This window comes from Phodopus roborovskii, unplaced genomic scaffold, assembly GCF_943737965.1.
Source record: "Phodopus roborovskii unplaced genomic scaffold, PHOROB, whole genome shotgun sequence".
In the NCBI taxonomy this organism is placed as follows: Eukaryota; Metazoa; Chordata; class Mammalia; order Rodentia; family Cricetidae; genus Phodopus; species Phodopus roborovskii.
The window spans coordinates 27,289,777-27,312,903 of NW_026126470.1; the positions used below are offsets into that span (position 1 = coordinate 27,289,777).

A 23,127-nucleotide genomic window follows, 5' to 3' on the forward strand; every position below is an offset into this window, starting at 1 on the left:
GGCAAGTGGTGAGAAATGAGCACTGGCTCACTCTATCTGCACCCGAGTGGGCTGTGAGCAAGAGAGAATTTACTATGGCTAGGGAGGGCTGAGAGCCACAGGGGAACTCCACAGAACAGCTGAAGGCTGCACTTAGGAGAACCATGACGGAGGAAATCGCCTGTTAGACTGGAGCTGGCCAACAGAGATACTACACAACCTGCACATGCAACACTAAATATCAATAGCTGCCATAGGGCCAGGGGAAAAGGGAGGAGAGGTGAACACCCGTAGAGAATGTCATTTAACTCGGTGTACAAATACTATCATTCCAACATGAATTGTGCACGTGCGCACGCCTATTCCTGGGGCACACAAGTGGAGGTCGAGGGCAACCTCCATGGTGGCCCTTGCCTTCTGCACGATCTCTCTGTCTCTCTACTTGTTTGTGGCTCTGTACACCAGGCTAGTTGGCCCATGAGCTTCTAGGAATTCTGTCTCTGCCACTCTGGCTTTTGCACGGTTTCTGGGGATCCAAACTCTGGCCTTTCTACTTCCCCAGCGCCGAGCCATTGCCCTGGATCCAGAACTCATGCCTCTTCAGACTTATTTTAAGCAAGAATGGCCTTTATCTTGGAACAGTCTTGGTTTAGAATAGGCAAACATTAAAGGAGACAAGACATGCAGAAAGTTCCAGAACCTGAGGCTTCAGGCTGGAGGGGGGGCGAAGGAGTCAGCCTTTGACTCTCTGTGGCTTCTCTGAGGGCTGTTCTGTACCCACAGAGTTCATTGCTTACTTTAAATTGTTTATTTATTGCTTAATGTGGTCACTATGCATGTATGCATATGTGGCAGCCAGAGGTCAGCTTTGAACACTGTTCCTCAAGAGATGTCCACTCTCTTTTTTTCAGACAATTCCTTTCACTGGAACCCTGGTCTTGCCAGTTTGGTTTTAGGCTGTCTGGCCACGGAGCCTTTTCTGCCTATGTCTCTCCAGTGCTGGGTGTGCGCGCACGCACGCGCACACACATGCGCGCGCGCGCACACACACACACACACACACACACACACACACACACACACACAGCCTGCCTGGCTTCTCCTCCAGGGTTTTATGTGGGTTCCCAAGAATAAACTCAGGTCCTCATGCTTGAGTGATGAACCCTTCAGCGTCAGCCAGCCCCTCAGGGCTCACTTTAAAAGTCTTCAGTCAGTAAGAACTCAGCAGCTCCCTGTTTCTAAGCTTTGAAACAGTCCCACCTACTTTATCCTCTGGGAATAATGGCTTCGGGTTTAGCCCCAGGGACTGTTTCTGTTACGGTGATGTCCAACTGGGCACATCTGGTAAATGGACTTGTTACCACCCATTGCTCAGCCCCAGCTCAAGTGCAAGTTTATGGTTCCAAGAGCCCTTGAACTTGTCAGCAGGAGGCAAAGAAGATCAATCCCACAATTGGCTGTCCTCTGTGTGTGGAGCCATGTGTTGGCACTGACTGAGGAAGGTGCCTTTAATTCTGCACACCTGGCATCTCAGGCCTCCTCCGGGCCCCAAGGGGCAGGGGGGAAGCATGGGGCCTGAGCGATTTCCTTCTCTGCACATCACAGCCTATCGGAATGTGTTTTCCCCCTTTCCTCTTCTTACTTCACCTGGGTCTCAAGTGCCCCTGAGAAAATACTGGTTGTTGTGGAGATAGTGACCACAACAGATCCAGGCTCCTGGCCTCAGGCTGTCCTTTGCTTGGTTCTCCCTGTGAAGAAAGCAACCGAGCCACGGGAGTAACAGCAACAAAGAGAACCTTCCAGAGCTGAGGCGGGCAGAGCAACTGTTGGGCACTGAATTGTGTCTCTACAAAGAGCCATGGACTCCTAAGCCCGGGGATGGCAGAATGTGGCCTTATTTGGATGGAGCCTTGGCAAAGGTGATCAAGTTCGAATGAGGTCATTGGGTGAGCCTTCCTCCATGACTGATGCCCTCACACAAGGGGAACTTGGACGCAGACACACATGCCATGGGAAGACTGGAATTATACTACCACGAACCAAGGACCTTCTAGAAGGTGGAAGGAAGAGAGGCCCAGAACTGACCCTTCCCCAGAGCCTTCAAGAGAAATGTGGCCCCGAAACACGGTCTTGGACTTGTGGTCTTTAGAAGTGAGGGAGAGTTCTACGGCACCCGTTTCTGGGATCCCTTTACAGCAGTTGGTGAAGGGGGGATTTAAAACTGCAGAGGTCTGAGCGCTTACATATAGCTGCTCTCTTGGTCTCTGACCCGCAGAGATGCATGTCGTCCTTACTTGACAACTGACGATCTGGGGCGCAAAGCTTGAATTTGTTTGAGGTCACGTGAACTGACGAAACCACATCCTGGTCAGCTCGGTAACCCGCCCTTACCTGCCTCTGCTGCCATCTCATCCCTTCACATCCCTCCTGTAACCCCTGTCTCCTACACTTTTCTTTACTGAAGCCTTCTTCATTGCCCTATCCCCTTCACATCTGCCTTCCTGGGCGTCCCTACCCAAGGGCTCACAGTAGCTTCTCCATGGTTTAGCCATCACTAACATACTGGTGACTTGTGAGACCCCTACTTCATCATCCATCTCAGAGCTGAGACCCTGGACTCCATGGAGCATCCTGCAGGCTTAGCCTATGCAGGAAAGTATCACAAAGCTTGGTTCCTGTGTACAGACTTTCCCAAGCAAACAGTATCACCAGCTTAAACCAGAAGCTGCCCTGCCTGAAGTCTCTTCTCTTATACCCAGGTCCCCTCCTGATTCTAGAGCTAAATTGTCATCTTCACACTCAGGATCAGCTGTGTAATTTGTAGGACACGGTGTACAATTAAAATGTAAACCCCACATTCCTAAACCAGAGCAAAGGCACTATTTGTATTTTATTTTGTCACTCTCTCTCTCTCTCTGTCACACACACACACACACACACACACACACACACACACACACACACACACACAATGTAGACCAGGATGGCCTTGAACCTACAGAAATCCACCTGCCTCTTCCTAGAGCTCACGGAGAAGGTTAGGCTGGCTGGTCAGAGAACCCCAGAGATATACCTGTCTCTGACTCCCCAGTGCTGGGAATATGCGTGCATGCGGCCATACCTGGCTTCTTTATGTGGGTTCTGGGGCTCAAGCACTCATGTTTGTGAGAAACACACTTTACCCAACAAGCTATCTCTTCGGTCTTAAATAAAGTTTCCCTTCAGCTTGGTTGATTTGTGCATGGGTCTTCCTCCTCTTCCTCCTCCTCCTCTTCCTCCTCCTCCCTCCTCCTCCTTCTTCCTCTGCTGAGCACTGGGGATAACTCTGAGCATGCCACTGAAACAGGCAATTGTAACAGCAATGAGAGGTGATCAGTGATCCCTCCTGCTCCTGGGCCTCAGTGAGGAGCCTTTCAAGCTGTGGGAAGGCTGGACCGGAAGCCAGAATTCATCAGAAGCCTTGGCTGAATGAGGCTTCTTGAACCTGCAGTCTGTCAGTCACACGGTTATTGTTTGTCTGATAGGAAGGCAGCATGCCCTTGCTGACACCGTTTGGGAAGCGTGCGTCAGAAAGGTCAAAGTTGGCTCCTCAATTCCTATATCCAGAAAACCCCTGGGAATAGTTCGGTGAGTGAGCAAGTTTGCCAACGCCAGATGCACAAACAGTGGATCTCTCTGGGATATACATCGGTAAACAGGATCTGGTGTTCAACCCATCCAGCCTGAAGGTGTCTGGGAACCAAGACTTGAAAACAAATTCCCTGATGGTGGTGGATAGAATAGATGTGGTGGGGACTCAGGGGGCAGGGGTGGCGGCGGCTCGGCTGTCACAAAAGGGCAGGCGGAGAACAGAGGGCAGTCAAGGGAGCTGGGCTCCAAGCAAGATGAAGGAAGTAGAGGGCTCGGGCCACTCCCTGCCCCAGAGTGGGCGGCTGGAGGAGGAGGTTAACACCAGCCCTGGTGTGTGTGCCAGGGAATCAATTAAGGATGAATACAGAGCTCGAGGCCAGCCCGGCCTAATTACTGTGCAGGCGCCCGTATTCCTTTTCATTTGCTGACTCCCAGTGTCTATGAAATACAACGGGTGGGCAGGAATGCAGTGGATCACCCCGGTTCTAGGATGAAACCAAAGAGCTGAAGTCTGGATGTTCTGCCCACGTCTTCCCTTTTGCCCAGGTGGTGGCTGTGCCAGATACAGCCAATCACCTAAGTTGCACTGAGGTCCCATCTTCCAGATGACACTGCTTAGATCAGATTCAAGCCGTAGGAACCACGGGTTGTTGAGTTCTGTGATCTACTAGTTCAGTGATCTGGTCAGGAGCACCAGAAACCTGCCCTGCCTCACTCACTTCTAGCTTCAAAATAGCTCCTCAAGGTTACTAATGCTACTGTCTAAATATCATCATCCTCGACGTGCACAAAGAAAAAGAAATGCCTTCATTTACCCAAGAAACAGGATTACTATATAGTTTTCCAGTTAACTGGATGAAGCACAAAATACACACCCGTAAGCCTTCCTTTCTGCCTTGGTCATCTTGCCCATCCCGAGGGTGGGCAGAAGGGAGAGAAGCCATCGTGTGACTGTGTTCATCTGTGTGGAATTCAGACCCTTATGATGGCCCCACCCCAGCTCTGCTGTAATTACTGGAGGGCTGTTTGGGGAGTGGGTGAGCAGACTGCACCTTCCTGCCCCCATGTCTGGGTATTAGGCCCTGCGGGTCCTGCTGATTGGTTGGTGACCCCGAGCCTTGTTTCTGAGAGCCTTTTGTTGAACACAGGGAGAGCAAGGCAGCTTTGGCCAAGGCCAAGCAGAAAATGATCAAGGGTAGATTTCATATCTGAGTTTTAAGTGCTGGTAAAAGTTGCATTACGTTATCAGGTGCCCTGCAAACCCGGCCTCCTCGCCAAAGTGGCTCTGTAGTTTGGGGATTACTCTGCATCCCGGAGAAAAGAAAAAGTGTTTTGTTTAGATGCTGGGGGGAACTTGGGGATTGATCCAGTTTCTCTTAAACTAATCTAACCCAGATGGTGCTCACTGAATAACTTTCTGGGGTTGGTACCTGGTCACAAAACAAAGTGTTCATTTTATAGGGACTGAAGCCTTTGGTGAGGGCAGCACAGAGGGCCCCCTCCCAGACCTGTTTGGAATCAAATAGTGAGTGTAATCTAAAGATTGCCATTTTGGACTAACAGAACACAGGCAGAGCAATTGTTTGGAGTAATAATTTAATTGATTGATTCATATCCTCTTCCCTGCAACTCACAGCCTTTCCTCTGGATTCATAGTTCCTGTATCAAATGACACTAGATTGAAGAGACAAAACACAACAAAATAACAACAAACCTGCATGCATACTGACATGTTCAGCATGATATAAAAACCGCGTATAAAGCATTTTAGTTATGCATTATAGTGGGTCCCGAGTGGTCAGGAGCTAGAGATATGTATGTATGTGTGTGTGTGTGTGTATATGTTTGTGTGTGTGTATACATACATATACATACATACATACATATATATGCTTATATGGAGACATTATAGGCAGTATAAGTTTTTGATGGTTTTCTTTGTTGGTTTGGTTGTGGAGACAGGGTCTTGCTATGCACGTCTAACTCACTGGCTTTAAACTCACTCTGGGGGCTCTGGCCTTAGACGTTATATCCTGTCTTCCCATCTCTCCATAGTTTCCTGCTGTTACGTGTAAGGGACCTGAGGTCTGAGGACTTTGGTACCTGCAGACCTTTCTGGAGCCATTCTCCTATGCATACCGCACATACAGGCAGCGTGCTGCAGAGAGAAATCTGCAAGGACCGAGGGCTCACGAGGACTCGCAGCCTGCAGCTCACCCAGCTCTGGCCCTGCTAATCTTCCTCACCTGCTCTCTCACTCTGACACACACTCACTTCTAGGTACCAGAGACACAGCCGTAGATAAAGCAAAGCAAGCCAAAGGGAAAAACTGACCATATGTCCCCAGTAGTAATTACAGCAGGGCTGGGGTGGGGCCATCATAAGGGTCTGAATTCCACACGGATGAACACAGTCACATTCTGCACGATGACATCAGTCAGCCATGGCCTGCAGATATGACAATGGTTCTGTCATTGTAACATAGCCTAGGTGCATAAGTATACTCTGTGACGTTTGTAACTCTAGAATTACTAAATGGCATAATTCTCACGACATACCCCTGTATTTAGAGAGATTTTACTGAAAAATTGTTAAATTGTACTTGGAGGGTAGGGTGGGTATGTGTGCATCTGGCGCAGGTACCTGAGGAGTTCAAAGAGGGTACCAGAGCCCGGGGCTGGGTCACAGGCAGTGGTGAGCTACCCTGCATCGGTGCAGGCAACTGAACTCCAATCCTCTACATGAGCAGTTCATGACGAGCCACCTCTCTAGCCTGCATCCCTATTTTAAAGTGATGCATAATTGTGTATGTGTGGACGTCCACGAAGAAACCATCTGTTCAAGACATGTGTGACTATATAGGGAGAAGCTTAGGACTCAAGTCAGTGGGTCAGTGTCCAGAGAGACAGGAGAAAATGGGGAAATGTGTGAAGGCCTCCAGGTGTGAGGGCAGTGCCCCTGAAAGTGACACAGTGTCCCCTCGATGATGCGGAACACTCACAGCTTAAGGCAGAAAAGCCACAGAATCAAGAGTTCCCATCACATGGAAGCCAGTCGTTGTTAGGGTTATTTTTTCCACATTGAGACGTATGGGAATACTTGAATTTTGAGTGCTATTTAGAAGCATATGGGGAAAGTTTATGTTTAATGCCTTTGGCAATAGGATTGTTTGGCTTTAAGACAACCATGCAGTTTTATTGTCTCAGGGAATCGTTGCTATGTTGAGGAAGGGTGCCTGAGAACTGGACCCCAGAAATCTGAAAAGCTCATCTCTCTCTGTCTCTCTCTGTGTCCCTCTTCTACGCATGTAATGTCTATCTTCCGTGTACGTATGCGTGTTCCTGTCTCTCACTGTAAGTGTGTGTGTGTGTGTTCGAGCACCTTCTCAGAACGCTAAAACTGGAGGCCAATGGCCCACGACATCATTCCCTGGTGAAGCTGAGCCTCTCCTCACCCCCAAGATGCTGTAGTCATACAGCCTGAAAGCAATACATTTGGGGTGTTGGTTGCTCTTCCCATCTTTGGGTCCCTCTTGATGGCAAATCTCCTTTTGTTTTTCTGTCTTTGTCTTACTAGCTCATTTTTAGACTGTAACCAAAATACCTCAAGTTGGGTAAACCTTATACAGTAAAAAGTGTGAGATGGCTCATAGTTCCGGCCCAAGGTCAAAGGCAACACCTGATGCTGCTCTCCTTGCTGGAGGAATCTTGAGGCATCACAGGGTCTCCCATGTGCAGGGTTATTATCTGCAGCCCTCATCCTCTTCTAGCGCAGCCTCCAGGATTGACTCACAGGGTGCTGCTCTGACGGCATTACCCAAGCTTAGCTGCCAGCCTCTGAACACTGCAGTCTGACTAAGTGTCCAACCTCTTATTCCTTCCAGATAATAATTAAATTTCTACCAGAACCCTTGGGGGACACACACACACACACACACACAAACCCTGTGCAAACCATAGCCCTCAGGTTCTCCCCAGGGAATGAAATGGATGTCCTCAGTCACTGACTATGATGCTCTACTTAGCCTTCTTACCACCTGCACAAAACTGTGAAGGAAGCTTTTTGCCTGCAGGGGGTGGGGGAGACGGGCTTCTAATACCCGTAAGAGTGCCAACTCAGGGCTCTAAACACATTCAACAAACATGAAAGGAACGCTACCTTTCTCTGGAAACGAACTTCAATCATGCAGAGACACCTCCGGTGTGTGGGAATCGAGGGTGCGGTCTCTTATCAGAAGCATTCAGCAGAAGCATTCCTCGGAGGAGGGTGCCACTTCAATTGTTTTCTTAAAGAGAGGCGAGGAAGGCCAGGACGGAACAATTGAATTCCATCCTCTTTCAAGAACAGTTGTGAAATTGTCCTCTGGTGACTCCGGGCGACTTCAGCACCTGGACGTGGGGCTGATGGCTGATAGATTTTGCACACAGAGTGACTCAAGCAGCCTTAGCCCTTGGAGAACTTGGGAGAGTCTCTGGCCTCGGGGAAGAGAACTCTTGTAAACATTCGTGTGATGCTCATTTTTAACTGTTAATTTGACACGATCTAGAATCACCTGGTGTCTTTGTTAGGCCTTCTATTGCTGCGATGAAACACCCTGGCCAAAAGCAATGCGGGGAGGAAAGGGTTTATTTGCTTTACACTTCCACACTGTAGCCCATCATGAAGGCAGTCAGGACAGGAGCTCAAGCAGGGCTGGAACCTGGAGGCAGGAGCTGATGCAGAGGCCACGGAGGGGAGCTGCCTACTGGCATGCTCTTCATGGCTTACACAGCCTGCTGTTTTAAAGAACCCGGGACCACCAGCCCAGGGATGGCCCCACCCACCATGGACTGGTCCCTCCCTCATCAATAACTAATTAAAAAAAATGCCCCACAGCTGGGTCTTACGGAGGCACTTTCTCAATCGAGGCCCCCGCCTCTCAGACGACTCTGGTTTGTGTCAAGGTGACATGAAGCCAGCCAACGCACCTGGGAAGTCTCAGTGAGGGACTGTCTGGTCCCGTCAGCTAGTGTCATCAAGGCAAAGCCTGCATGTGCTCACAGACGGCCCAGACACAAGGGCACTTCCGTGGACATCAGAGGACAACTTGCAAGAGTTAGTTCTTTCCACCGTGGGCTCTGGGCATGGAACGCAGGTCATTAGGCATTAGGGCAGGCATCACTGGCTGAGCCAACTCACCTCCCTTCTCTGTATCTTTCCAAAGATAGAGAGCAACTCCCACTGCCCTTCAGGGACCCATTCTTCCGCAAACTCCTCATCTTTGTTTATAAAGGGAAAACGTAAGGATGCATGATGTAGTCTCCTCTGAGATCTTCCCAGGCCCCGGCCTTTTGGTGTCCTTTTGAGGAAGATTCTGGCTGGGAAGCTGCTGGCATTCTGATAATTTAGTTTGCTGGGGAAGGGAATCTGGGCAATGATCACAAGATGTGCTCAGGTACCTGAGCTGACAGGAAGGTTGGTACTCAGTTCTCCATCGGCCCTCACCCACCAGCCTCGGCAGCTCAGCGTCTCAGGTAACACTGGGCTTTAGAGACAGAATAACAAGGGTATGGACTTCTACTCATGCTGGGCATTGTGGCTCATGCCTATAACCCCATATTTTAGGTAGCTGAGGCAGGAGAATTGCCATGAGTTGGAGGCCCAGCCTGGGCAACATGGTAAATTATGGGGCAGGCTGCTGGGATACAATGTAAGAGACCCTGTCATGGCAATAGAAATTCTAACTAAGACAGGCAGTGGAGTGCACTCATGATTCTCAGAGCCGGTATGAACAAATGCTGAGCAGGCATGGTAGAGCCCCTTGTAATTCCCAGTGACGGGGACATGGGGACAGGCAGATCGGCTGGCCAGCTAGCTAGGCTAGCTCACTTGGAAAGCTGTGGGCCTTTTCTCAGTGTGAAAAAATGGACAGCACCCAAGACAAGACATCAGAGGTTGATTTCTGGCCTCCATGTACATGTGAGCGCACGTGCATACACTCATACACGTGCATGTGAGCACACACACACACACACACACAACATATGCACATATGCCCCTGTGATGGTCTGTCCAGCAGGCAGTTGTGACTTTCCTCATCGCTGTGTCCAGTGACCCGAGGAGGAGGAAGAGCTTATCTGGGCTCATTATTTGAAGGTAGAGTACATCATGGCGGCAGAGGGATGTCAGCAGGAGTGAGATACAGATAGTTACATTGTATCCAACCAGGAGGCAAAGGATGTGCTGGGGGCTTGTCACACTTTCGCCTTTGTTCTCATTTAAATCTCTCTCTCTCTCTGGGTCTGTGTGTCTGTGCACGTGTGTGTTGGTGTATGAGTCTGTGTATTTACACGGAGCCCAGAAAAGGCCATCAGACCCTCCCCCTAAATCACTCTCTACTTATTTCTCTGAGGTGGGGGGCAGGGCACACTTTTTTTCTCAGCTACACTGGAGGTCACCCCGCCCCAGTGATTCCCAGTCTGCACCCCACTTGAAGCTGTGGTTACAAGCACGCGCTGAATGCCTGCCTTGTTAGATGGGTGCTGGAACCTGTAGTCTGACCCTCATGATGGCACAGCCAGGGCTCTGAATCATGCAGCCTCCTCTCCACCCCCTCCCTTCTCACCGCTTACTCAATCTGCAGACCCCATCTGCACTTAGGGAGGGTCTTCCCCCGTGGCTAAACCTTTCTGGATCCTCACAGATGCGCCTACAGATGTTGTCAAATTCCATCAAGATCAACTATTACAGAGAACCTCTGTCTCCAGGGATCCAGGGCCCAGAGGGTGTCGTCCCCCTACCCCCCCCCCCCCCCCCCGCTTTTCCGGTCTCACTACTCCACGGTCCACAGAACCCAGTCCCATCCTTTATCAGCTAGAACAGCAAACCATCTTTCCAATAAACAATGAACTTGAACCCACAGTCACCCTCTGAGAATTACTTTGAAGCTGGAGTTCTGGGAGCTATGGGTTGATGTGCAGGAAGTTTTAAGGAGATGTCTAAAGGGATCTCGACAGTGGGGGCCCTGCCTGGCACATTCAGGACAGATGCTGGCCCTCATTTCTCGCAGGCCCCACAGGGGTTTGAGATGCAGCATAGAAATCCTGCACTAGTGGTACTTGTCACTCTTTCAGGGGCTGCCTCCCAGCATGCCATGCAAGGAGCCTACGAAGCTGAGTCCTGGAGGTAGATGAGCAAAAAGCAGATTCATTCTGGTGCCTGATTTCCTTTTGCTGTTCATGTTAGACTGATCCTCTGCACAAGGTAGACTCCCAAAGAAGTAGGAGGAGAGAGACAGAGACAGAGAGAGACAGAGACACACGGAGAGAGAGATAGAGAGAGGAGGAGGAAAGGAGGATGAGGAAGAGGAGGAAGAGAGAGGAAGGAAGGAGGAAGAGGAGAGAGAGAGGGCATTTTGGCCAGGGTAAGTCTTCCGTGGGCATTTGCAGCCTTCCTCAGAGCACTCATGTGTGAAAGGGATGACTCTAGGCCAAACCGCCTTGCTCTTTGCCTTTGAGCCCCCAGGGAGCCCACATACCTTCAGTCAGGAATTATGTACTTCTGAGAGTCCCATTTGAAACCAGAATGGGACTCACATAGGCGTGGGTTGTCTGTGTGGGAATCAAAAACTTCTGGAACTGCCCTTCCTCCCCTAATGCCTCCCTGTTAGTCTGCCCAGCGCATCCCACACACACCTCAACAAAAAGTCCCTGGCTCTGCTCCCGGCCGCCTTGCTGTTGACCTTATGAGGTGTGAGAAGGAGGAAGAGAACTCTACATTCTGGCCAGGACTTACTTCCTCGTTTCTGAGAACCAGCTCATGCTCCAGACATACCAGGCTATAGGTCCGCAGAGCTTCTCAGAGCCCCGGCCCAGCCTGGCTCCTACAACTGCTTGAGAAGTCATCGGGGAGACTGGAATGCAGGGCCTATTTTTGTTCCTGTGGCTATTGGGATGATTTCCAAAACGGGTGGCTGTGTACATCAAAAACCCTACTCCTGTAGTCCAAGAGGTCTGAAATCCAGGCACCAGCAGAGCCGCACACCCTGTAAGGCCTTCTGTGCACCCTGGGTTTCTGCTGGTGGCTTCCCTGTCACTCCAATCTGCCCATTACTGCTTCTGTCTTCGTTCTTTTTTCCTGACGGGGACACTAGTCGTATGTCATTCAGGGTTCTCCCAAGTTCAGCATGCCTTCTTTTCAACTAATTGTGCCTGAACCGCACTCCTGCTTTCAAATGAAGCAACATCGCGGAACACAATAGGAATCTGGAGATACACTCACTACTCAATCTACAGCAAAGATCCACTCTATTTCCCACCACCTTAGCCCCCTCCCCCAACCTCTTCCAGGCAAGCCTTACTCTATGCCGGCAACCCTCCCCAGCTTTCCTCTCTGGGGTGAGGCAGGCCCAGGAGTGGTTTCCTGAAGTTGAATGGCACCCCTTACTTCAGGAAGGCCCGGAGATCAGAAAAGTCAATTCTTCCTCGGAACGGGTGTCCACATGCCCAGCGACACCCACTCAGCGTAGTTCCTGCTTTATAGAAGCTCTTCCAGAGTCCTTGGGCTCGTGGCCAATCCTTTAGTGAGCTGCCTGGAGGGATGGAGCCCTCCGAGCCTTGCACTGAACCATCACAGACCAAGGTACCCATTCACACAGGAAAGCCAGCATCTGGCCCCACAGCCTCAGGACCTTAGTGGTGGCCTGCTTGCCTCGGGTCTGCTGCAGAAGCTGTAGCCCCCACCTTCTTACCCCGCTGTCCCTGCCCCAAGGAAACCAGCATCTCCTTGCTCTGAAATCTACGCAGGAACTGGGAGGGGGGCTTCCCGGGGGCTCCCATAACCCAGCTAATATTTTCCAGGTTACTTAACCAAACTCCTGCAAAACCACACCGCCTATGCCTGTGACGGGGACTATTTGAATCTACAGTGCCCTCGGCATTCAACAATAAGTGTCCAGTCGGCTTTTTACGGGCAAGACTACCAAATGTGTAGTTCCCAGGAGCCCACCTCCCAGAGGGAAGACAACTTGACCTGCGTGGCATCCACCACTTTGCAGGTACTGCGTTTCGTGGATGTGCTGGAATCACGCAATGGTTTTCCCCTCTCTTCCCTCTCTCTCCTCTCTTTTCTGTGTTCATAGATGTGTGATTCTGTGTCTCATCCAAAGCAAAAATCTGTGTCTGTGTGTGTGCGCATTACTATAGCATCACTGATTTTTATAGGTGAGCATTTCTTGCTTCTCAAAGGTCTCTGCCACACAGTACAGAGGGAAACCCGATGTCATGAAGCGCTCCCTCAGCATCCTTCCCATACGGAGTTAGTCACAGGCACACTCTACTCTAGCGAAGCAAAGCAGCCATGTTGGACTGATAAATGCCCCACTGGGAAGGCCAGTGACTCTGATGCCGGCATCGGCAGTCATGACGAACTTCTTAGAGGGTAGCCCAAGAGACATAGCAGTAATTGTCTTCTGTTTCTCGTGGCTTGCTTCTCTTCCTGTAGGCAACCGTTGTATTCTCATTTAGAGATGTTTTGAGCCATCTTGATCAAGTTTTTTTTCTTCTGAAGTGCAACTTCTTCTTTCCCCGCTCCTCTTCAGCTCCCTCTTGTCTCCTCCCCTGTCCCCCTCCTTCTCACTTCGCTACCTGAGCATACTTGGGGAAAGCTGGTCCATATAGAGGTCAAGTCATTCGCTGGTGATTTTAAACTGAGGCTGTCAGTCATACCCGCACGCACCTTTTCCCATTGCCGGGGATTGGCTGAATCTAGGACCGTCTGCATGCTAGGCAAGCAGCATACCACTAGGCAAGCTATAGTCTCGGTCCTTTTTCATTTTTGAGACCGTGTCTTCCTCAGTTTCCATGGCTAACTTTGAACTTGTTCGATAGACACAAACCTTCCATCCTGCTATCTGTGGGCAGAGGCTGGGATTACAGCCTGTGCCACTATGGTTAAAGCCTATCCGTGCGATCTGTAATCTGTCATCTCAGCTACCGGCCAACATTACTATATCACCGGCCTCGTCTGTCCTGTACCGCAAATGACAAGGTAGATGTCAGCTTGATTATGGTCATCATAGAACATGTAGATGAAGGTAAATTTATCAGAGGGTCTAAGGAGATGTCTGTACATTATTTTTATGCCCACGGACAAGCAAAAATATTAGACGATGCAAATATTTTCTATTATTCATGCTACTTTACACGGGTAGTCATGTAATTAGTAAACAGCACAAAAGAATGTAACTGGCTGAATTCCCTTGACATGGTTTCCACACCGTGATGAGAGACAACACGTTTCTTTGGAAGTCAAGTGTAGTATCTTTGATACCCTCCCTGCCTCAGTTTCTCCCTTTGGGGCCTCCCCTCTAAGAGCCATACTCCTGCTGGTCACCTGACTCCCACATCACCCAACCCAGGTGCCGAGACTCTCCACTGCCCTCCAAGGTGCATAAAAAGGGTGCTGGCCGCCAGCCCCCAGGGGTCAGTACCTGGCGAAAGCATGAACTACTGGCACCGTGGCTCAGCCTGGTGCCCCGAGGGAAGGAAGTTCCGTTCAGGCTGACATGTCATCATCTGTGGACATAATTCTGACGCTGCTCAGACGGTTAGCTTGCCAGAACATGGCTGTGAATGGCCCTTTCACTCAGCAAGCAGGAGGTCCCTTCCCCTGGGACCTCACACCACACGGGCAGCTGAGTCAGCCTACGTGCTGAGGGGCATTGGTGTTTAAGGTAGGAACATCCACCAGCGTAACTATCGGAGCCGCTCTCTGCATTTTGCTGTTGGTAACAGTTTGAGCCTGCCCTGAGGTTGCAGTGGAAGACCCTCACAGTAACATCCAGAGGCTGTGTGATTTACCAAGACCATTAGCCATGCCAGCCTGTGCCACCATCTGAGAGCTGTGCCTGATAGGGGTGTAAAGGTTCTCCTGGGAATTCTTTCCGTTCGACAGATGCACATCTCCTTGGCCCCTCCCCGAAGTGGCAGGGGAGGTGACATGGTAGCACCAACATCCTTCATGGAAATATATATCCCGTGAGCTGTAATGAGAACATGGTAACTCGGGATAAAGGTCAAAAATCCACGTGGCATTCAGTCCTAAAGTAAGAGTAGATTGTTGGGAACTTTTCCTCTTCTGAACTTTGTCTCTCTTTCACCAAGGCCAGCACCTGAGTTTATTCTGTGTAGTTTTCTCTGCAAGCCACAGCCCAGAGGGGCCATAAGAAGTCATGGACCCTTCCACGATAGGGTGTTCCACAAGCTTCCAGAGAGAGGGAGAGAGGGTGGAGGGAGGGAGAGAAGAAAGGGGAAGAGAGAGAGAGAGAGAGAGAGAGAGAGAGAGAGAGAGAGAGAGAGAGAGTATTCCATTAAAGAAATCACAGAGTAGCAAAATCATGGGCCCATGCCCCTGAGTTTGTCAAGGGTGGGCATCAGCTTTAAATATTTCTTTTGGTAGAAAAAGTGTGGGTGTTTGCATTCTTTCCCAAGTCCCTGGGGCCTGTGTGGGGCCATTTCTAAAGGGAAGGAGATGTGGTCATAATTCCTGGCCATTGTGGTTCTCTCAATTCTAAAGCTTGAGGTGCCCTCCAGTTGACCAATCAAAGGTGACTTGACATCGCTCGTGTACCCTAGAGCCTCTGAGGGATGGATCTTTTTAAATTTAGCCATAGTGCCCACTGTGGCTGGTTGAGGCCAGCTCTCCCATGGGCCTGGCTCCCTGGACCAGATTCTTTCTTCTGAAAGTTACAGGGAGCTGCCTACCATCCACAGGTGCTTTCATCTCAGACACAGCCCAGGCAAGACAGGGACACCTCATGTCCCCAGAGCCCAGAACAACCCAGGTTTGGGGCCCAGAAGACACCATGCGGTTTACAAGCCTATGCTTTTTTATCATCCCTTCCAGAAGGTGCTGGATGAGTGCCAGAACCAGCGAGCCTGCCACCTCCTGGTCAATAGCCGCGTCTTTGGACCTGACCTTTGTCCAGGAAGCAGTAAATACCTCCTGGTCTCCTTTAAATGCCAACCTAGTAAGTAACTTCCCAGGGGGGGAACAGTGTGTTTGGGATTGGCCCCTAGTTTTGTGAACACAAGTCCTCTGTCCATGGTGTTCACCCAGCCTCAAACCCCTCAACAGAAACATCAGAGACAAAGACACACGTGTATGCTCACATGCACAAATCCAAGGCCGTCAAAACCTTTCTCCGTGTATAATGCTCATTTGTACGGATGCTAAAAGTATCCACGGGGGGGGGGGGGATATAAGTGGCTTCCCTCAAAGTGAGGGACACATTCTGCTTTTCAAAGGTGGTCATATTATGAGGCTTGGCTTCCTCTGGGCTCAGTGGCGTAGGTAACCGCCACCTCCAATGTCTATGAACTGGCTTCCCCTCCCATTCTCGGGGGCCAGGGTGTACTGGAGCAATCTCCTCCTTCCTGGTCCCTGTGCTTTCTCCAATGACTTTTGCCATCCACCCGTAATGCACACAGGCTGTGTGATGAACCTACTGCACGCTCTAAGTAAGCCCCCCTCAAGGAGCAGGTCTCACTTCCAGGCACCCGGGATCTGACTGCAACAAACTGCAGGGGATCGGCCACAGCAGAATTCTTTCCTTTGTTTTAAGGCAGCACTCTGGTGTATAGTTTGCATGATCCTACCCCACATTTTCCCTCCCCGGCCTGTCCCCACTCCCTGTCTACTCCCTCCTGTCCTCTTCCCACCTCACGCCACCTGACTTCTATCACTCATTTTCCTTCACTTCCTGAAAAATCTCCTTCCCCCTCACCCCCCACCCCGCCATGGCCTGCTTTCTGGTTTTACTCTGTGCACCCACACCCACCCATATATGTACACACATATAAAAATTAACAGCTAGGATTCTCACATGCAATGTTTGTCTTTCCAGCCGGCTTGCTTGAACAACTGGTTGAAAAGAAATTGTAGTAATAGTACGTGGCCGTATGTTAGGAATAAGAACACTGGCTTCTCTTCCTGAGGACCTGGGTTCAATTTCCAGCGTCAACATGGCGGCTCACAGCCGTCTGTAACTCCAGTACCAGGGGGTCCTCTGGCCTCTGCGGGCACCAAGGACACATGTGGTGCTCATACATACATGCAGGCAAAGCACTCACATTAAGGAAACAAATAAAATAAACACTTTGTAATAATTTAAAATGCTGACTTAAGGAGAGAGAGAGAGACAGAGAGAGCAGCTGTTTTTATGATTCTAAAGTTGGGTATGGTGACACAGAGCCAAGATCTCAGCACTTGGGAAGTTGGGACAGGAAAGAGTTCCAGTTCAAGGCTAGCCTGGTCTACATAATTATCTCAAACTATAGGAACCAAACTAAACACACAGTCCAAGTTTGCTGAGAAGTCTGGTTGTCCCGGCTCCTCCCATCCCTATTTGGAGGCGTTCTGCACTGGGAGCCATTCTGAACATGTGGGTGTTCATCTGATTGCAAAGGTCGATGTTGTGTCTCCTGAGTCTGGTTTTATGCATGAAATGGCAGTTGTCACCCTGGGTCTCTGAAGTCAGGAGATGTGTCAGTGTTGGTGAGATTGAACCTCTATTCAGACACAGCGCAGAAAGACTGCAGACTTGGGTGGCCGAAAAGACACAAACACCCTAAAGTCACAATCAGACTCAGCCATCTTGTTATGTAGAGAAAGTCAAGCTTTTCCTTGGATGTAACTGTAAAATGTTGTGCACACAGGGCAGATATGCCGGGCAAGGGAGGATTCACGTCTGTGTGTATGGACCCAGTTGCTGTAGAGGACGACACACTGCTCAGAATAGGGGACAGCTTGAAATGTAGGAATTGTTGATTTCTGGAATTTTCTATTTACTGTCCTCAAGCTGGGATTGGCTGTGGATTATCTAAAATCACAGAAAGTGACCTGCAGGGGGTAGTGACTCTATTCAAAACCAGCGCAGGGCTCCCCGCTACTGCTGGTGGGCGTCTTGAGAGCTGGTGCCTTCCTGCCTGTGACCCAAGATTGGGTCTTCTGCTGCTTCTGGGCTTTTGGTGAAGAACCCTAGGAACTTCCAAGTCGTGGGAAGGTGGGGTTCACTGCTGGGTTGCTTCCTTTCATGTTTTAATGAACCGTTGGTTCTGCCAAAGGTCATCCAGCTGTTCTTGCTCTAGTGTGCATTGCATATGCTTTTCTGGAAGACTTATGGTGGGACCTTCCAAACCACTCGGATTCCATCCCACAGTAAGAAAAACACTGTACTTATTGGCCCAACATGACGCACATTCACGTGAACACACTGAGGGATGATCCTTGGAAGCCATAGCACTGTTTATCCTCGTGGAGAGACCGGAGAGATGGGGCTCACTATGTAGCTCAGACTGGCCTCACACTGCCTGGGCTGCCAGCGGGCTGGGACCATGCTGTGTGCCATCACTCGAGAAGGCCACAGTTCACTAACCTGATTTCAAGACTCGCCAGTGAGCCTCGGATCACATTCAAGAGAACTCGATCTTGAGGTGTGTCAGGACACGGAATCAGGCAGGGTGGGAGATGAATGTGAGCACAGGAGGGTCAGAAAAAGCAAGAGCAAAAGCAAGAGCTTTCTCCAGGAAGCTGGTTCCCTCCAGACACCAGCTCAGGCCAGCCCAGGCGGCTTGCTGCCTGGGCTTTGAGGACACTCCGAAAAGATAGCGCATCAAAAGACTGCTTTGCGTGAAGTCCATTACTGCTCTTAATGTGCTCAGAACAGGACTGAGTGTAGGGGGGGGGCCCGCAATGCTAGTTATTTCTAGTTCTAAAGTATACTGAGGTATAGTTAATAGAGCATGGAATCCTCCCATTTCAAGTGAACAGTTCTACAGCCTTTAGCAAGTTGGCTGAGCCACGTTCTCTCCACCACCATCCAGCCATAGAACATTCCTGTCTCCTGTTCCCATTTCCTACATCTTCTCCTTGATCGCACTCACAATCTCAGCAAACCATCCATGTACCTGTAAATATTTGACTTTCCTCGATGTTTCACATGTGGCCATACAACATGATGGCACTTTGGTTCAGTGACGTGCCAAACTCATGACAGTGGTCCTGAGAAGATTACAACCAAACTGAAAATGCCTGTCACCTCTCATTTGTGCCGCATGTGTCCTGCATTGCTCAGCGTCGAATCCACGGGTCCTTGGCATTGGTCTTCAGGGCAGCAGCATGCTAGGCAGGCTTGCAGCCCGGGGCTGGAGGCTGCACCCTGCAGCGTAGGTGTGTAGAGCTCAGTAGCAGGGTGCACCTAGCATTCATGAGGTCCTGGGTTCTACCCATAGCACTACAGCAAACACCCCAAACGAGTATCATAGGCATGTAACAGACTGCACCATCTAGACTCATACACGTGTTCTCTGCAATGTTCACTCAAGGATGTATTTTCAGAGCATACCCCATTATTGACACTATATATATTGACACTATATGTACATATATATATATATATATATATATATATATATATATATATTATACAGCTATACATAAGCACAGTTGTTCCTTTTTTGGTGCACATCCCAAGATCCTAGTGGATGTTCCAAATCAAAAAAGAAAAAATGCGTTCTTTTTAATTTTTTTAAAGATTTAATAAAAAAAAAACGTTGTATGTATGTGTATGTGTCTGTGTGTCTATGTGTCCAAGTCAGGGGGGTGGGTATATTCATGTGAAGTGAACACATGGAAACCAGAGGTGTCAGATCCCCCTGGAGAAATTGTGAGCTGCCTGAGGTGCGTGCTGGGAATCAAACTCGGGTCCTGCACAAGAACAGTGTGTGCTCTTAACTGCTGAGCCATATCTCCAGCCCAGCTATGTCTCCTCTTATACATGCATGTTTGCAGCCGAGCTTAACTGACAAGTTAGGCAAAAATAAAGTAGAATAGCAATATGAATTATTCTATGAAAGTTGCATGCATGTACTCTCTTGGAATTTTCTATTCAATGCTTTTAAATGGTGATTGATTATAGATAGTTCAAATCCAGGAGAGAGAGTAAGTGGATTCAGATCCTGCAATCTTCTGTGTCTGGGGTGTCAGAAATTATTACTTTTCAAAAGAGGCGCACGCCTTTAGTCCCAGCACTCGGGAAGCAGAGGCAGGTGGATCTCTGTGAGTTCCAGGCCAGCCTGGTCTACCAAGGGAGTTCCAGGCCAGCCAGAGCTATCTATTTCTAGAAAGATCTCTCTCTCTCTCTCTCTCTCTCTCTCTCTCTCTCTCTCTCTCTCTCTCTCTCTCTCTCTCTCCCTCTCCCCCCTCAATCAGCAAGATGGTTCAGTGGATAAACAAACTTGCTGCCAAGCCTGATGACCTTGATTCAATCGTGGACTCACATGGTCGAAAGAAAAGCAACCTTGGGCTGGCCATAGTGTACCATGACACCCATCCCACACACAACACAAGTTTAAGATGAATGGTTTTACCATATGCTCTACTTTTTTATGTGAAGACTTCTTACCGTGGCAGTTGGTGAAAATATGTCAACCCTGTTCATTATGGTAGCACAGAGATCTTTCTGCCTCAGCCTCCTGAGGCGGGGTTACATGAATAAGCCGCCACACCCAGTTTCCCACTACTTTTGAAAACGGGGTCTCATGCAGCCTCAAGTGAGCTGGAACTTCTGGGGGGTGTGGGAGTTACCTTGAGCTTCCTCCTGCCTGCACCCCCCCCCCATGCTGAGATTACCGGCATGACCCACTTCATTATTTGTGTGGTGCTGGGGTTCTACGCAGGGCTTCATTGTACTAGGCAAGCAAGCACTACTGACTGAAGCCCGCGCTCCCCAACCCCATTCTGCATCCTTTGTGAACAAAGTACACCAGACTCAGGGAGGGAGGGAGGGAGGGAGGGAGGCTTGTGTGGAGTTGGTGGCCAGGGCTTGTGGTGCACGAGCCAGCATTTACCAGGGGGTTCCCTCCTCTTTAGTGAATCTTTGCTCTAAAATGGAGCAGGAGAAACTTCCCAGGATCTGAGTGGCCCTCTCCCCGCATTAACCCTTTTCCCCAATGGCACAGAAGTGTGACTCCAGGAGTGTTTACTTGCCTCTGCTTGCTTCCCACCTGCTTCCTGCAAGGGGTCTCCCTCCCCAGCCCTCAGGGCCCAAAGCCCCAGGCAGGCAGGGTCACCCTGCTGTGCCCTTCTCAGGGTGCAGGTCCACAAGGGCTGAGCAGCTGTCACTCAGACTGTCCCCGGCCATTCCTTCCAAGCCAGGCTAATCTGTCACTGGCTTCTGCTGCTTCCCCAGATGAATTAAAACACAAGACGGTGTGCGAACACCAGGAGTTGAAACTGCACTGTCACGAGTCCAGGTTCCTCAACATCTACTCTGCCACCTACGGCCGGAGGACACAGCAACCGGACGTCTGTCCCTCGGAAGCAGAGCTGCTGCCCCCCTTTGGTAGGTGATTTTTTTGGGGGGTGGGGAGGCTGTAATTAGGCTGTCGTCTGAGTGGATTGTGGTCCTGGGTCGGCAGGGAAGTGTGGTTGGTACCCGCAAGAGAGGGAAAGTCAAGGACAGGGATCCTTCTCGCCATAGTGGCCCCTCTGCCCCGTAGTCCTGAATCTATTGGTGGTTCAGTCACGCTACGTGGAGGTAAAGACTGAGCACCTGCCGTGCGGGCAGAGCCCTGGTCTAGGAACTGGGTGCTCACCAGTGACCAACAATCTACCCAGACACAGTGTGTCCTTCCAGCAGTGCGCAAGGAGGAGACAAGCAAGCTACAGTGACAGCAGGCTCTCCACATACCCGAGTTCTGCCACTGTGGGCTCACCCAAGCGCGGATTGGAAGTGCTTCCCAGCTGGGGCGGGGAGTGTTCCTATATTGAACAAGTGCAGGCTCATTTCCTTTGTTAGCAGGAGTGTCCACCTTGCTGTCTGTCAGTCACATGCACCCTAAGATAGCTATGAAAAAGGCCCAACGCATTTCTGGATGTCAATGCCACATCACAAAGTCGAAAGGTCGTTCATAATACCTCCTATAATATTACACATATAATATAAATATAAACATATATTATGCCATAGTCCTCCTAGGAGCACATGCCTTGAAGGCCTTGTGACATCTTCCAAGGTTCATGTGCCAAAATTTAACTCCTGATGGGAGAAGTTAAAATGATGGAAACAATACCATTGAAGCATTTAGAGGTATGAACTTTGGAGGTGATGAGATAAGATGATAAGATTTTCGGTGTGGAGACCCCATGATTGAACCCTTTGAAAGGAGAGGGTGAGACCAGACGTTTCTGTCCCTCGTTGTGTGTGGTACCCTGTGCTGCCAGGAAGGCCATCATCAGATACAGGTTCTTGACCTTGGACCAGAGCCATGAGCCCAAATAAGCCTTAAGCCTGTTTTCTTTATAGAACGTTACTCAGCTCAGTATTTCATTATGGTAAAACAAACCCTAGAAAGCTAGTACAGACATTTGCACTTGATATATACCGAGAATGTGGAAGCGGCTTTGAATCTGAGTAATGGGAAGAGGTCAGAGGAGTTTGGAAGAATGGGTTGGGAAAAATTTGTTTTACTGTAAGGCAAATATTATTGGCAAATTCTGGTGAGGGTGAAGCAGAAACCAGTGAGTTAGCCTTAGATGGGAGTGGGGAGCCTCTTAGGAAATAGGGAAGAGGCTATCCTTATGTGATGTAGCAAAGCTCCCTGCTGAGTGGTGTCCACGCCCTAAACCCTTGTGGGACACCACATGTAAAGATGATGGACTCATATATTTGGTGTCTCAGGGTTTCAGTTGCTGTGAAGAGACACCATGACCACAGCGACTCTTATAAAGGGAAAGATTTAATCGGGGTGGCTTACTGTTTCCAGAGGCGCGGTCCATTATCATTTACAGTGGGACATGGCGTCGTGCGTGCAGACGTGGTGCTGGAGAGGAGCTGAGAGTTCTACATCTTCATCTGCAGGCAGCAGGAAGTGAACTGTAACACTAGGCATAGCTTGAGCATAGGAGAACTCAAGTCCCGCCTTCACAGTGATGTGCTTCCTCCAACGAGGCCATGCCTCCTAAGAGTGCTACTCCCTTTGAGAGCCATTTTCTTTTAAATGAGGTTTCAAATCAACAAAGATTCTCACTGCTGCCTGGCCATTAATGACTGCATTTAGCCAGATTTGTAGTAAAACTCCGGACCAAAGGGAAAGATTTGAAAATCTCCCAGTCTGGCCAAGGAGGAAGCAAAGAACAAGGAATGTGAGGGTGTGGCTGTGAAAAGATTTACTGGAGAGATTCGTGTGACAGAAGCCAGTTTCTCTGATCAGAGCAACTGGCAAAAAGCCTGCAGTCACACAAGCCTGGGTGAGGCTTCTCCGGGTGCTAGCCCTTGGCATCAAGGCCGTGCTGCATTTTCAGGCATACAGAAGGCGGGCAGTCCTGGTGGTAACACTCTGACCTCCTCCGAGATTTCAAAGGGAAGCCTGGCGGAAGTTGCGTGGGTTGGAGCGCCTGTGGGAAGTGCGCATATATAGTGCGGCTGGTACTGGTGGATGCAGGGGTCTGGCAGACACCTGCTGAGGTTCTCAGGCTCTT

General features: G+C 49.8%; 1 protein-coding gene across 1 annotated transcript in view; it reads left to right on the forward strand.

The window, feature by feature from the left end:
• The window catches only part of Eva1c (eva-1 homolog C), a 58,075-nt gene that overhangs the window by 13,543 nt on the left and 21,405 nt on the right, over positions 1-23,127 (forward strand). Inside the window, exons 2-4 of the mRNA XM_051191874.1 lie at positions 12,447-12,643; positions 15,493-15,616; positions 20,837-20,989. Coding sequence (XP_051047831.1) covers positions 12,447-12,643; positions 15,493-15,616; positions 20,837-20,989 — 474 coding nt within the window. The remainder of the gene's footprint in view (positions 1-12,446; positions 12,644-15,492; positions 15,617-20,836; positions 20,990-23,127) is intronic.